At 37.5% G+C, this 17,066-nt stretch overlaps 1 protein-coding gene across 1 annotated transcript; it reads right to left on the bottom strand.

Annotated features, from left to right (window-relative positions):
* Window positions 1-2,289: 2,289 nt before the first annotated feature.
* Window positions 2,290-3,317, bottom strand: Ktl (BTB/POZ domain-containing protein Ktl). Its single transcript, XM_090401858.1, has one exon. The coding sequence runs from the start codon at window positions 3,070-3,072 to the stop codon at window positions 2,290-2,292; it is 783 nt and encodes a 260-aa protein (XP_090257984.1). The 5' UTR covers window positions 3,073-3,317.
* Between the last annotated feature and the right edge of the window lie 13,749 nt (window positions 3,318-17,066).

The raw sequence follows: 17,066 nt of genomic DNA, 5'->3' as shown, positions 1-17,066 counted from the left end.
ACGGGCATTATGGTACATACATTTACATAATGTATATTATGAATTTATATTTTATTATTAGCTCACTATAATAGAGCACATAACAGGCAACAATGAGAAAGCACTGGGCGTTAAGTTTTTAACAGTGAAAACCAACAAACTCTATAGAGCTATGCATAATAACAGTTAGGCTTAAACTTTGATTAAGTCTTGTGTGCTGGTTCTTGGAAGATGAAGATAGATAGATAGATAGAGAGAGAGAGAGAGAGAGAGAGAGAGAGAGAGAGAACAACTGGGTCATTGAGAAAAGTGTGTTTCTTTAGTGTGTGTGTGTGTGTGTGTGTGTGTGTGTGTGTGTGTGTGTGTGTGTGTGTGTGTTATCTATATGGTGCTGGTGCATTGAACTAATTACGTGTTGCCAAAAACATGTTTACCATTAATCCAACAAGAAATATAAACATCTCTATACAGAAATATTTAGTTTATAACTCTTTCAATAATATCTTTTCGTTTACAGATCTATCCAATGTTTTTTTTTTTAATTAATATTTCGTTTCTCATTGCTTAGAATCATTTTGATTGGGGGCAAGAACTAAGTTCGTACACCTTCACCAACGAACATGTATGTTGTTTTTATTCTTCCTATTTTGCCAGTGCAATCCTTGCAAAATATGAAAAAATTGAATGACAGATAGGACAATTGCTATCTACGTACACATCTATAAAGTGTATTATATCAATAGCTCACTTTTAATGATCCGTGCATCATCAGAAGAAAATTTAAATATACACACATACACACAGATCGCTTATAAAGCTTCGATGGTAAATTATGTACATCATTTAACTTTCAAGACTGAGTAAGAATAAAGTTAGCCGGATTGGATTTATTAAATTTATTAAATATTTCTGACGTTCAATTCGCATTACCAAAATAGCTTTCTTTATATAGAATTCGAGCGAAAATTTAAATCTGTATTATATACAGAATTGATCAATATTAAACTGATTTTTTGGCATTTTTTTCTAACCCTAAGATGCTATCCTACTTCGCTGAATTTGACTGAGATACAAGGTTTTGTCTTTTGTCTTCGAAAATTGAAGAAAATGAATGAAATTTTGCGAACTCATTTAGGTTTATCACTGAAGAGATTTAAGATAATCCTTTTCTTTAAAATAAAAAAAAATCCAAATATTAAGAAAACAAAATTCTGGATTTAAAGCTATATTTAAGGTTGACTTTATTTTCAATTGTTCAGCGTATTCAGAATGATTTTGTCATTTTAATTGTTAATTTTTGGCTTCTCTCGAAAATATAACGTGTGCATAGATTAACAATGAGGTTAACAATATACCTTTGTAAATTCAACTTGAATAAATGCTAAAAGATTTTAACATTCGATGCATTGGATTAAATCGTCAATCAAAGCATGAAATAAGAAATTAGTTTGGTAAGGTAACAATTTCCTTAAGAGAAACTAAGTGGGGGGGGGGGGTAAAAAAAAGAAGTAAAGTTTGCTCGCGTTTTTTTTTTTTTTTTTTTAGGATTTTAAGTCAAATATCACAACTTAACAAAATATGAGCCCTTTATTTGGATCGAATATTTTGTCCTTCTTTTAACTTATGTTATTAATCAAGCAAATATGTGTTTATTTTGGGAGAGGACCTTCAAGCCCAGTGAACAGCCCCACATTAGTTCAAAAGGCTCAAACGTCCATGAGCAAAAATTTCACCTTAATTTCGAATAGGGGCCTATTCTCACCTTGTCAATTCTTTCGTAAAACACATCATAGTCGTGAAAGCACAAAATCGGAGAAGAATTAGCTGCGCTATGCCACCATCACCAAAGCACAGACAAGAAAAAAAAAATGTAAAGAAATGTTTCTAACTGAGCTAGTGATTTCAAAGAGTAGTCTACTAGAGCTATTTAGTGTAGCGGAACAGATATTTGGAAAAAAATTCTTATTTCATATGAAGATGTAGACCTAGAGGGGGATTAGCCACACATTACCCTCTCTTGTCTTAGTAGCTAGGACAGAGAAACTTTTTTTTTTTTTTAAACAGTCCGAGACTCAGAACATTACAATTGATCATCCAGTCTTTCAAACAAATCTCAAGAAGAAGGGAAAAAAGAGAGAGAAAAAAAAAATTGGTCCTTAAGTCTCAAAAATCCTTACCCTAAAACGTCTCTGGTCTTCTGGGTTGAAAATCCTCCAACCAGCAAAGTCAAAAACACTTGTCCGTTTATGGACCTCCCCCGTGTCTTCTCACCGGACACCCCAACTGACCTCCCCCCGATTCTTGTTGGCTTTATGATCTTGCAAACACAAACTCGTTGTAATGGTTCCAGCGATTCTCTTCAGAATCCATGCCTGGCTTCAGGGGTTCGTTTCCGCTGCCTGACGTGCCGGATCCAGCCGCCGCTACGCATCGAAACCCAGCCTCCTGTAGGTTGTCGAACGCTTGCTCCAAGTAGTTGTGCTTCAGGAAGAATCTTGCGGTGTAGCGATTCTCGTTCACTCGATCCGGATCGCGGCTTTCGTTCAACGAATCTCCGAAGACCTCTCGGCAAAGGGTCACCCGTCCGCAGACCAGAATCCGGGTCAGCTTCCGAAACTTGACGTCTGCGAGACCGTCTCGGCCGAAAGCGAACGAACCTCGGTAGCCTATGGTGATGAAGCCGGACTGGCCGCTCGACATCGACGGCATGCCGGTCGGAGAAACGGGCGACATTGACGACGACGATAGCCTGGGTATGATCGCCACCGGGGTGTTGTTGACCGTGGCCACCATGTCGGGCATGTTGAAGAATTCCGCTTCGTTCTTCAGACGTTCGCGTTCGTGGAAGTTTTCGGGAAGCACCAGTCGGGAGTTGCGTAAATAGTCCAGGATGTAGCGGAACAGAACTCCATCCCTATCGATGAAAAAGCGACCCTTGGAATCTTTGAGGATCGTCTTGCCGTTTTTGCCGTTGAATATTTGACCCAGAAGGGAGTTCGGGTCTTTGGTAAGGGTGTTGAGGGAGGTGGTGTAGAACACTCCCCCTACGTTCAACTCCACCACTGGAGGAAATGGCGACCCCTCTTCGGTCATGGCTCACAACAAAAAAAAAAAGGGGGGGTTGGTGCGCAGTTCCAACGATAGTGCAGTCGTTGCTTCAAAATGCCAGAACACCGGCAGGGAATCTGGAGATCTGACGAAAGTTCGTACGACGTGCGACGAAACGGACGCTTCCTCGGGAGTTTCGTTAACGGATAGCGCGAATGGTAGAATCCCTCATGGAAGCGTCTTTGCTCGCTGGTTGTCACGCATGATCTTGTGTTGCGCTTTTTTTTTTCTCTCCCTCCGTCACCTTCTCTCTGGTAGAAGTTACGTGGCCATCCTCACGGCTGTAGCAGATCTGAACGAGCGGGAGGAGTCGGCACTAGTGGGCTTGGTTGGAGAAACACTGAATCAGATAGCTATGGTAACCAGATAAATCGATGGTGAGAGGTATGTCTGTGTGGCGCCATCTTTTGACGGCGAAACGAACTGATGGAGAACGAATTATTTATTTAGTATGATAAATAACCACTGCGTAGTGACTTCTAATAATAATTTGTTTATTATGTGAGAGAATAAGAAATAACTATATGGATGCAAATTAAAGGAGTCGAATAAATCAAGTAAATAAATTAAACATTTTTGTAAATTCGTTATTTTAATAGTGAAAATATTTAGACACCTTTTAAAACAACTAATAGAAATAGATTAATTATTGTTTTGTATTAGGTCACAGTATATATATAAAAATATATAAAAAGTGTGGTATTGAATACCACACTTTTTCACTGGGATCGGGAAAAAACCTCAAGGTAGTGATTAGAGGTGTATCTGAAGATGTTTCCAAAGAAATCACTGCAGATCTACACCAGCAAGATTTACCACTCGTAAAGGTCAGCAGAATGACGAGGAGAGATAGGACTCCAATGTCTCTGGTGTTAGTAGAGATCAGTCAAACCTACTAGCACATATATGATCTGACGTCCATCTGTGCACTGAAAATCACTATAGAACCATTAAGAAAAAGGGCTTCAACAGGGCAATGTCAGAGATGTCAGAAGTTTGGTCATGACCAGAAAATGTGTAAGGCTGAGTTTAAATGCTTAAAATGTGGGGTCAGCCACCCAACAAATACATGCTCTAAGTCAAACTCCACCCTGGCTAAATGTGCCAACTGTGGCGGTCCTCACACTGTCAACTACAGAGGATGCGCGCACAATCCAAGAAATAGAAAATCAGAAGAAGGAACATACTCTTCCTCTCTTAGCACACCTACGTCAGAGACTACTTCAGAGCCTCCTAAAGATCAACATAAAGGGTCAGAAGCCCATCTGCTGAAGTCAGAGGCCTTCAAAAGAACAACTCAGAAACAACAGTCTAGCACGTATGCGGATGTAACTCGCCCTAAACAGACATCCCTGGAACAGCCAACATCACATCCAAATCTGACAGCTATCATTACCTCTTCCTTGGCAAATATGTTGTTGGATTTTAGCAGATCCAACCCTTCTCAAAGTTCTACTAACAGATTTCTAAAGGACACCTAAGTCATTATTTCAGCGCTCACTAATGAATAGTAACAAATTAAAACCAGAATCTCTAGAGATCATTGCGTGGAACGCGAACGGCCTGAGGAGTAAGATTTTAGAACTTCAAAATTTCGTCCAAAGACATCAGTCAGACGTCCTTTTACTAAATGAGACGCACTTAAGACCTTCAGACAACCCCAACATTTATGGATACCAATTGTACAGAGCTGATAGACTATCCCACAGAGGAGGAGGCACGGCAATTTTCATTAAAAATTTCATCTGTCATCACTCCATAAACATCCCTCCTACCATCAACCTCGAGATCACCGGCATTGAGATTCTCACGAGTTCTGCGGGCAAATTAAAAATCTTTGCAGCATATCATCCTCCACAAAAAATATTACTGTTCTCGGATTTGAACGCCTTATTCGATACCGGAGAGCCTATCATTGTGGCAGGTGATTTGAATGCCAAGCATTCAACCTGGAATAGCCGTTCCACCAACAAAAATGGACAGATAATACTACATAACTATGCTGGTTTCAACAACCTTCTTGTAATAGGTCCTGCTGATCCCACCCATCACAACACTTATGGTCTTGTGTGATGTGATGTGTGATGTGTTGGACATAGCCATATTCCAGCACATCAGACTCCAATACAATTTAATGACGATTAATGATCTGCCATCAGACCACAACCCAATACGGTTAAAATTGGGAAACCTTGAAAAATTATCCCCCTCCCCTCACTCATTCATTCCTTGGGAAAGGCTCTCCAAGGTACTTCAAAATATATTGGTCCTGTTCCCATCATTAAATCAAAAGAGGAAATTGAAATAGCTGTTAAAAATTTAACAGAACAGATTAAAGCAGCCTGTGCAGCAGTTACTACCCCTGCAACTACCCGCAAGTCCAACCACTTGCCAGAAGATATTATGAATCTGATTAGAGAAAAAAATAAGGCAAGAAAAAGATACCACAACACCAGTGCCCCGCAAGACAAACTGATCTTGAACAGGTTCAACTCAGCAGTGAGAGATGCCCTCTCAGCAGGATATTTAATCACTCCGATTAAATATCCTGCCCCTGAGGAGCAGTTTGGCTTCCGACAGTCACATAGCACCACGCAGCAAATACACAGATTGGTGGAACACATCACCACGGGTTTTAACTGGCATCACTGCACTGGGGCTGTTTTCCTTGACAAAGAAAGTGCATTTGACAAGGCTTGGCATTATGGTTTGCTATACAAACTGATATCATCTGGTGTACCAATCGGAATCATTCATCTTATAAAGGCATACCTCTACGATAGGCGCATGCAAGTCAGGATGTGTGGGGTAGTCTCGACACCAAAACGCATCTTGGCTGGAGTTCCACAAGGATCCTTACTAGCACCAATCCTATTCTCTTTATACCACACAACCCATTATCTTCAATTAAAGCCCTATACGCTGACGATACAGCGATATTAGCCAGATCCTTAAAGTCTCATCTAGCCATCAAGAAACCTACTGCTAATCGAACAAAATTTCTCCAAATGGCGACTCCAAGTGAATCCCCTGAACAGCGTAGCCTTCCTATTCTCCAGAAGATCAATGCTTCCAAGAAGATATCCTCCTATTCAACACAAAAATCCCATGGCTAACTGAGATCAAATATCTTGGCGTATTATTAGACAAAAAACTGACTTTCAGCTCCCATATCAAGACTCTTTGTGCAAATACATCAAACTCCATAGCCCAGCTCTACCCGCTAATTAACAGAAACAGTAAGCTGAGCACCAGAATTAAACTACTCATATACAAAATGATGGTTCGTCCAATACTCACTACGCTTCACCGGCCTGGAGTCATACCTCAAATTCTAATATTCTCAAATTACAACGTATCCAGAATAAATATCTCAGAATGATCCTGGGCACTCCATGGTTCATCCGAACTGTCCAGCTGCATCGGGACACAGATATCCCCTATATTTACATTTTCATGCAGACTATAGAAATCAAATTCTTCTCAAAAGCATCTGTGCAACCTAACAAGCTGATCCAACTGGCTGCAGATTATGACGCAATGGATTATTTCAAACATAAAAGACCTAAAGCCATCCTAAACTTCAACGCTGAGGACTAATCTCCTAGCCCACTCAGGGCGAGCAATTGGCTCATAAACTTTCTCCACTCACAGTTTCTCTCAAGATAGCCGGGAATATGAAAAGCTTTTGCTTCACCCCTTATGTCAGTAAAGTTAATAGTTAAAAGTCACTTAACATTGATATTTTGACGTTAATCGACAGTGAGATGCGGTGACTAATAATATCCTTGGAGGGTAATGGATGGCAGTGCTGTAGCCAATGAAGTTCTAACTGAGGCTCGGCTATTGCTGTTACCTTCCTGCCATGATGATCAGATAGCTCAATAACACCTTATGTTGGTTTACCAGCTTTTCATGGGTGGAATGATAGAAATGATAGAAATCGATGGCTAAAAATAAATGTAAATAAATATAAATGTCTATGAAATATTTTATAATTATATTAAAAGGTATAGTATACCATCGATGGTATGGATCCATGACCTTTCATCATAAGAACACACACACAGTTGCCAAAAGTACTCGAAATCTTCTTTAAAACACTTGTTGAAGAGAAAGCCTAGAACTTGTGGGAAGAAGAATGGAAAACATCAAAAAACGGATTAACAACAAAAGAATTCTTTCCTAGCATCAGAAGCAGACTCCGGCTGAAAACACACGCTATTTTTCCAGGTTTAACCACGCTACTAACGAGACATGGAAAACTAAGACACTACTTACACAGATTCCATATCCCGAAATCTCCATCATGTATATGTAGTTCACACCTTCAACAGACTGTTGACCACATACTTTACGACTGTCAGCTATTGGACTCCATTGCCTTAATGCAACACGTCCTCACTTCTGGAGACAAGTGACCAATGTCACAGAATTAATTCAGTATTACACAGAATTAATTAAATTTGCGCATAAAATCAACTTCCAGTCGTTGTAATTCATAATTACTGATATTGTGTGAATTATATGGTGTTAATATATGTATATATAAAAATATAAATATAAATATAGATGTAAATGTAGGAATACGTACAGTACATATAGATGTAAAAATATAAATGTAAATATGAATATTAATACAAAATGTAAGCGTAAATTTATAAATGTTATTCAGTACTTGGAACTACATGTAATGTATGTATTGTACGCAATGGAGCATGTAGGGAGGAGACATAAATTACCTCCTGGTAGGGTTTCTGTTGGGAGGAGACATACGCACACTCAAAAAGGCGCCAGGGGGGGCGTAGCCAAGTATATATATATATTTCTAGACTTGGTCTTTCTTTATAAAACCATTGCTAAGAAATTTGAAATATCATTATAATTTATTATTGTAACAATTATTTTATGCTTAAAAATTTAAATTTTCATTTTAATATTGGTAAACTACCAATTTTTTTTCTTTAGATTTCAAGACACCATTTAGTTTAACTAATATTTTATATTTAATTGATATTTCCTTCAGAGAAATGCAGCAGGAGTATCCAATACCCTTGGAGGGTAATGGATTGCAATGCTGTAGCCAATGAAGTTTAACTGAGGTTCGGCTGTTGCTGTTACCCCCTTGGGTGATTGAATGATAAGATTCGAGAGTTTTTGAGTTTGCTTTCTTAGGGTTTTTGCCTTAAGGGAGCAAAATTTGAGTCTCCGGGGAGAGTTTTCTCCGGCACGGCCCGCTGAGGGGCTTTGTCGGTGAATTATTTTCCTCGGAAAATTTGAGCGGTTCTGCTCGGTGTGGGTGGAAGGCCATCACTGAGTGGAGCCACCGCTGAGATGGACGGTCTTTCGCCCACGAATGAGTGGCCTAGGGATCGTCCGAAAATATATTTTTAGAGACGGCTTTACCTTTAAATAAATATGGCAATGCTGTAGCTAATGAAGTTCTAACTGAGGCTCGGCTATTGCTGTTACCCTCCTGCCATGATGATCAGAGCTTTAATTTAATAGCTTAATAACACCTTATCCCTACACTGTCCTCTACAGATAACGGGGAAGATGAAAAACATTATTTTATTGCTTCGCCCCTTTAAGCCAGTCCTTATAAAGAAATGCAGCAGAAAGCATAGAGTATCTTCAGCCGAAAAGCTACAACTCAGTATATATATATATATATATATATATAGAAATAAATATGCTGTTACCCTCCTGATATAGAAATAAATATGCTGTTACCCTATATATATATATATATATATATATATATATATATATATATATATATATATATATATATATATATATATATAGAAATGCAGCAGAAAGCATAGAGTATCTTCAGCCGAAAAGCTACAACTCAGTATATATATATATATATATATATATATATAGAAATAAATATGCTGTTACCCTCCTGATATAGAAATAAATATGCTGTTACCCTATATATATATATATATATATATAAATATATATATATATAGAAATGCAGCAGAAAGCATAGAGTATCTTCAGCCGAAAAGCTACAACTCAGTATATATATATATATATATATATATATATATATATATATATATATATATATATATATATATATATAGCCAGTCCTTATAAGGAAATGCAGCAGAAAGCATAGAGTATCTTCAGCGGAAAAGCTACAACTCAGTATATATATATATATATATATATATATATATATATATATATACTGAGTTGTAGATTATAAATAAATAAATATATTTATATATTTCCCAACGTTTTTTGGGTCATGCCTCCTCAAAGATTTTGATGTTCCCCTCGCCGACAATGGCGAATGTTTTGAGTAATATCAGTTATGAGGTGACGAATGCAACATCATTTTCTATTTGACCCCAAAAATATTCAAATTTACCCCCTATGGGGTGTACGCCCCTCATTGAGAAACACGGCTATAACCACAACACACACACAACCTTAACGATAAGTTTCGTAAGTCTTATGTTGAGGAAGCATTCCTTAACTTTTCAATAACTAATTAACTGCGTAGACGTCGCTAATCTAATCTCACATCTGGAGTCGTTCCTCCCTCTTTCTTTCTCTTTTGCCGATTCGCTCCTACCACACAACGTTCAGTCGTTGTATGATGACCGTTCATGAGAAAGTTTGCTATGAGTGTAGTAACCAGCAACCGTCTATTTATAACCCAAATGATCTCTCCTTTGTGTTTCTCTCATTTCATTCATCATCTCTTTTGCTACTGTTGGAATAATTGCCATTTCATGCTATCTAATATTCACCAGCCTCACCTTTTCACTCATCTGTGGCATTAGAATCCGGAGGTGGGGGAGATTGAGCAACCATTTATGTCCGTCATCGCCATAAAAAAATAAATAAACTGTTTTTTAAATATTTTAAAAATGAAAGAATCAAACGAAATATTTAAGCACTATTCCAATGGGCTATCAATATATATATATAGTCTTGATCTTTCTTTTATAAAACAATTGCTAATAAATTTTTAATATTCTTATAATTTATTATTGTAACAATTATTTTATGCTTAAAAATTTAAATTTTCATTCCAATATTTTTAAAATATCAATTTTTTTCTTCAGATTTCAAGACACCATTTAGTTTAACTAATATTGTATATCAAATTGTTATCCATCTAAGCGGCAAGTTGGTGCTAGATGAATCCAATACCCTTGGAGGGTAATGGATGGCAATGCTGTAGCCAATGAAGTTCTAACTGAGGCTCGGCTATTGCTGTTACCCTCCTGCCATGATCAGAGCTTTTATTTTATAGTTCAATAACACCTTATCCCTACACTGTCCTCTACAGATAACGGGGAAGATGAAAAGCATTCTTGCTTCGCCCCTTTAAGCCAGTCCTTATAAGGACTATATAAGGCAAGTTGGTAATCTGCATTTTCTTTTTCAGTTTCTCTCTTTTGGTAACCCTTGTGCTTGTTGTAATAAACCTTGAGTCAGCGTGTCACCTAACAATTTTAAATGAAAAAAGTGCTTCACGATCAGAATACCGACAGGTTAACCCTCCATGGCTGCTGTGCATACCTCGTCTCTTGTATCTAAACCTGAGCAGTGCAGCCGAGCGAAGAGGGTCAGCACAGAGTTCTTTCCGTCTTGTTCTTACTTCCGCTAACATAATCAAGACTAATGGAACGATGAGGTTCGAGTAACGTGATCGGAATTCAGATGCTGCAGCAAGAACAGAAATGTAAGACGTAGCTGCTCTGTTTATTAGCCTTTTCTTTCTTTCCTGTATAATACTGCTAATGTGAGCTCGTGCATCGAGTACGCGTATTCTTTCACACACAAAAAAGTAATTTAATTGTCATACATTTCTGAAATTTGAGACGAAATTGAAGTATATTCTTGTAGAACGAGTATGATTGCAATTTTCACTATTTTTTTAAATATTCTGTATGCTCGCCTGTTTAGAAATACGAGCGTAGCAACCCCAGGTGCCATTGCTAAGAAATTTTAAATATTTTTATAATTTATTATTGTAACAATTATTTTATATTTAAAAATTTAAATTTTCATTTCAATTTTAGTAAAATACCATTTTTTTTCTTCAGATTTCAAGACACCTCTTAGTTTAACTAATATTGTATTTATATCAAAAAGAGACGAAACACAAATTTTTACGTTACATACATTTGGATACAATTTTCTTTCCAAAAAATGGATGATTTTTTACGATTGTCTAAAATTCAGCCATTGCATCCCTCTTTGACTCACTTTAAGTGTAGTTTATTTATAGAAAACACGCACTTTACCCATTGGGGAATGTTGCAGGTGAACAAACAAACAAAACTCGAATCGTGTGACAAATGTGGGCGACAAACACGTGAACAGCTCATTAGAGATAACTACAAAGTTCCGATCACGGAACACGCAAAGTTGTCCCAGAAGAACACGCTAATCTTGTCTTAGATGTACGCCTCTTTACCCGATGGGATTTCCATGAAATTTACGTATTACAAGAGAGAGAGTACACTCTTATTATCGTCGGCATAACGACCAAACATGCAATCTGAAATTGAAAAGTGTTCAAAGTTGAATATACTCTGATTGCCAAACAAAGTCACTCATACTTTTGGTTGTCATATTAAAAAAGAATAAAAATAGTTAAAGAGAAAAGAACGATACTAAAAGAGAATTTTTGTAGGTGATTTTTGTCTTCCTATTATGTATGATTTCTTGTAATTCGTTTATAATCCCAGAATGAGCGTTAAAGCAAGTTGGCTTCAATGTAATAAAAGTTGAAATTTCAGGCTATCTGTTGAATCATTTCAGTGTTAAAATGGTATAAAATTATATGTTAGAAATGACAATAAAAAAACTGTCTATTGCGCTTTCAATTGTTGAATGACGTCATCCCCAACAATGCAATAGTGATATCTACATTTCATATTGATTACTTAAGTCTCAATACTTGTTCGCGATTGCAGACGAAAAAAAAAAGCATGTAGTAAATTATAACTGAATTAATCCGATTGATCGATCACTTTTTGGATTTATGGGGGGGTCGAATCTTCTGTAACGTAAGGAATAAGGGGATTTTTAAGCGAAGATGAGTAAACCATTCTCATAGGGAGAATATTATTTAATTCTTTTTGAAATACGAGTGTAGGGAACCCCAGGTGCCATTGTTAAGAAATTTTAAATATTCTTATAATTTATTATTGTAACAAATATTTTATGCTTATAAATTTAAAGTTTCATCTAAATATTAATAAAATATCAATTTTTTTCTTTATATTTAAAGACACCATTTAGTTTAACTAATATTGTATATTTAATTGATATCCAACACAGAGAGAACTCCTAATTGGTGGGAAAATGAATACCCTATGGATATGGATAGCACTACTGTAGCCAATGAAGTTCTAACTGAGGTTCGGCTGTTGCTGTTATCCCCTGGGACGCAGAGATTCGAGAGTTTTGAGTTCGTTCTCTTAAGGTTTTTCCCTTAAGGGAGCAATTTGAGTCTCCGGAGAAAGTGTTCTACGGCACGGCCCGCTGAGGGGCTTTGTCGGTGAATGATTTCCTTCGGAAAATATGAGCGGTTCTGCTCGGTGGTATGTGGGTGGAAGGCCATCACTGAGTGGAGCCACCGCTGAGATGGACGGTCTTTCGCCCACGCTTGAGTGGCCTAGGGATCGTCCGAATTTTTAGAGTTGGCTTTACTTACACATCGCCAATGAAGTTCTAACTGAGGCTCGGCTATTGCTGTTACCCTCCTGCCATGATCAGGGCTTTAAAATAGCCCAATAACACCTTATCCCTACACTGTCCTCTGCAGATGACTGGGAAGTTAAAAAACATTCCTGCTTTGCCCCTTTACGCCAGTCCTTGTAAGAACTCCTAGTTGAGTTTAGGGAGATCGGAGAAAGTCCTTTGTAGGACTTCTATGGTAACAAATGGCAATGCTGTAGCTAAAGAAGTTTTAACTGAGGCTCGGCTATTGCCGTTACTTAGTCATGACTTTTTTTTAGCTCAATAACACCCCATCCACACAGATTTTCTTCATACAGATGACGGGATAAAGAGTCAAGGACTCAGTCCATCGCCCAGTTCTTACAAGAACTCCTAGTTACTGAACTGTTGGTGTGAAAATGGATTAAAAAATAAATAAAACCTGTTACGAAAAACTGTATCGACCTCATCATGTTAAAAGAATGATGAGGTCGAAAGGCAGACTTTTGCAGCAGGAAAATAGATTCCTGTCGGATCTCTTAAAACACACTCCAACAAAAGAGTGCTCCAAACATACGTTGAATGACATATCAACAAAGGGCTTGTCAGAACACAAAATTCACTGTCGGGGGGGTGACGAATGGTCTCACTATAGTCGAAGATAACCTGAAATGGCGGTCAAAGCCAACACAGACTTATTGTGTTCCTGAAAACGTTTGGGCTACAGTAGCTGAAAGCTAAAGTCAGGGGATGATAGAGTACCTAATTTCCCAGGGGGAACTTTATTTCCGTCTTTGTTCGCGGTATGTGAGCGCGTGTGTTTGCGCATGAGCACACAAGAGACGTTAAGGGAGAAAAAATAATAATAATAAAAAATAAAGAGATTGGCAGCTCATCGTTGGAAATTTATTGTCCTTGTCTTTTGAATCACTGATTATTGATGATGGCTCCCAGCGTGACTGATTATTGCTTTCCACTCCGGCGAAGGGACTTGCACGTGCACGACTTCGTGCAAGGGTGAGAAGACGAAAACTCATCTGTCAAGACGGTACTAATGGTAAAATCGAAAAGTGATGTATGTAGGCGGAAATGTAGAGTTACAGACTTGTTCTTAAATGTGGTTGCCTTTATAAAATGCATTTCGTTGTAAGAAAGTCGCCATTCGCTTCATTTCTCATGTTAGAGAGGGGAAAAAAACACGAAATTTAAATTTATGACTCATCAAACCACTATTTGTCAGTAACTTCATAATACGCTTCGTGATAGTTTACCATTCTTAGAGTATGTCAAGGTAACTTTAACACAGTTTTGTGAAAAATGAAAACTAAATTAGAGCTTTCAACATCTGTCATTTCAATTGTTTAATTGTTATTTATGCTGCTAAAGCAATAATGTGTGAAATGTACTGCATGTGGCATGCAGTTTTCAGCACGCAATCACAAAACTAATTGTTGTCAAGGCTACAATAATTAACCAATCGTGTCTTACTCTCGCGAGACACCACGAGTTGTAAGTTCATTTCAGTAAAACGTTTATTGGATAATCAAAAGTTGCTGATTGTTGTAATGGATCAATTCTCCTATGACTTTGTAAGCCAAATAAAGTAGACTTTTTAAACTCCATTTGTTTCGTTGCTACCAGTCGTAATTGGTATTGTTAAAAAGAACGAAATAAAGAAAATAACAGTTCTTTTGTTACACCGGTTTGAAGATCTCGTCTTTTAGCGCTAGTTGTCAGTCAGTACGTGCTGAGAATTCCAATATCAAAGTGGTGAGTTGCCAAGGCAACCGTTTTTTTTTTTAATTTTTTAATAATATAAAGCAACCAAAGCGTCAGTATTTTGGTGGAAAATGGCTATAACAATTCCGTTTTAAATTATGGCTAGCTGTCTACAGAAAAATAAGATAATAATAATTAAGATATCACCTCTTACTTCTTTTCTCCATCCATCTAAACAGAAAGATAAAAACAGCAACAAATATATCGCTTTCAAGGTTGGAAAACAATGTGTTGGGATTGACAAGTTTATCGCCTGAATCTGGAGGCTGGAAGTTGTATAAATAATATTTAACTGTTCCACCAACAAATACTTCCGCAATATGTGCCCTCGAAAGAGATAAAATAAATCTTCTTCTGCAGAGAGCGTTGGCAGAACCCCTTAGTCTTTACATATAAACTACACTTAGTAGTTAGAAAAAGCAAAATGAATCCAAGATTGTCTGCTGTAGATTTAAATAGAGACTAGGCATCTAGTGGGATTAATGTTTCTGAGATGACAGTCCATCGAAGATTGTTGAAGCAGGGAGGGCTGCTCACAGACCAAAAATATAATGAAAGAACTGCTGATGAAGGTTATGAAGAAAAAGAGGCTCCAGTAGGCAAACGTTTACAAAGATTGGACTGTTAAGAAGTGGAAGACGGTCATATTCTCAGATGAGAGCCATTTCTTTGTCCAAAGGAGAGCGAGTACCTTATGTTTGTAAATTAGCTGCTAAGAAGACTTATCTCGGACTTCTTCTGGGGGTTGTTTTATATATGATGGTCCAGGATCACTTGTGCTTGTTGACAGTACGATGAAAAGTGACCAATACTAAAAATCTTGGAGAAAAGAGTGGTCCTAAAGATTCAGAAAGACAAAGAACTCATCTTCCAACAAGATCTCGTTCCATGCCACACTTCAAAAAAAAGTGAAAGAGCTCCTCAAAAGCCACAACATTCCAATAGCTTCAGTGCTCGTTAGGAACAGAGGAGCACATATGATTTATTACAAAGTTGGAGTTTAATTTTTGTACTGATTTTCTTGAGAAATTAAAATTTTTCTTCAAAATGCGAGTGTTGCGATTAATTTGTTCGCTACTGTACTTGTCTGCATCAGTGGCTAACTTGGGTGTGACTAAAAATGACGTCACAAAAAAGATGCTTTATTAGGAACGGAGATCGAACCCATAACGGCTTTTCTTTTGCGAGGTTGTTGGTATCAGAAGATTATACGAAAAGGGAGAACAAAACAAAACATGGATTGTGTTTATTTCTCGGGAAAAACTGGTTTGTTCATCTTCTACATCCCTGAGGACCTACCTCAAATTGGAGTCTAATATAAGTGGAGCAAAAAAAAAAAAAAAAATGGTTTTCCTCTTTCTATTTCGTATCTGAAATATGGATATTTTTATACATATATAAAGGTCACTTTTCCATCAAAAAAGTCGATCTAAATTATGTAGAGGCAAAATAACGTCTCTTCCAACGCCTGTGGCATTTTATGAATCTCCACGAACATGCACGCAGATATCTAAAGCGATTAGGATAACAAACTCCGACTTTGCATTACAAGCTTTTTAATGTAGCTCTGCCTGTTTTCTTTTCCTCGTTAAAAAAAAAAAATGCAGATCGGTATAAGTGACGTCATAACAACGTGCGTCTCGAAACGAATGCGAGGAAGTTTATCTCGCGTCATGACAAGAATTGAAATCTACTCGATCGGTTGTAAAGCGTGAATAATGGTGGCCAAGCTAACCTATATTTAGACGCTCGAGATACGCAGGTGCCAGAAGTGATATGATGGTATTATGGAGTGATTAATGGTAGTAATTTGGGGCGAAGTGCATTCATAATGGCCAAAAGGAATACTTGGAAGTTGCACGATTACAAAAATAGTCGATATTCAAGTCGATATTTACAGCGAATGGAAATTAGACTCTGAGGACTGTACGGTGTGTTGCGTCTTAGAAGTTAATCGTAAGAGATGGGGGGAAGAAGGCATTGCATTAGTAAAAGAATCTTTGATTAACTCTTCGTACATTTATTTACGATTACTTAATGCTAGTTTGAGGCTGTACATGGCGTGATTTGGTGCATTTGCAAAACGACTGCAAGTACGTTCCTTGTAGAAGTGTTCAATTTGACATAAAGCTTGTTTGACTGCTTCAGTATTTGGGCGAATTTGAATAGACGTAAAAAAATACTCTCTCTTTCTCTGTTTTCGGATTTTAAGTGAAAGGTCACATTTTCAGGAAACGTCAGTTATTAATGGATTTTAACCTAATCCAGTAGCTTCCTCTCTTCTTTGAGAGGGTTGCAACTGATTACTAGGGAGATACGAAGTAAGGTTTTCCCGTTACCTTTCTTGCCATAAGTACAGGGTGGCCATAAAATAACTTTTCGGGGACGAAGAACCAGAGTTACCGGGCTAAAAACCCTCCACCTCCATATGAGACTGGTTAACTCATATTTAGTCGAAAGAGACCGGATTAAGGTTCCTCACGCTATGGACAGGAATC

The sequence above is a fragment of the Typopeltis vanoorti genome, chromosome 12 (assembly GCF_054136105.1).
Source record: "Typopeltis vanoorti isolate ZY-2024b chromosome 12, IOZ_Tvanoo_1.0, whole genome shotgun sequence".
NCBI classification, from domain to species: Eukaryota; Metazoa; Arthropoda; class Arachnida; order Uropygi; family Thelyphonidae; genus Typopeltis; species Typopeltis vanoorti.
Note: the sequence above shows the minus strand (reverse complement) of the source record. Positions and strands in the feature narration are given on the sequence as shown.

Bases quoted from the DNA above. Each gene is read 5' to 3' on its own strand.
- Ktl (XM_090401858.1), bottom strand. From the start codon at position 3,072: ATGACCGAAGAGGGGTCGCCATTTCCTCCAGTGGTGGAGTTGAACGTA.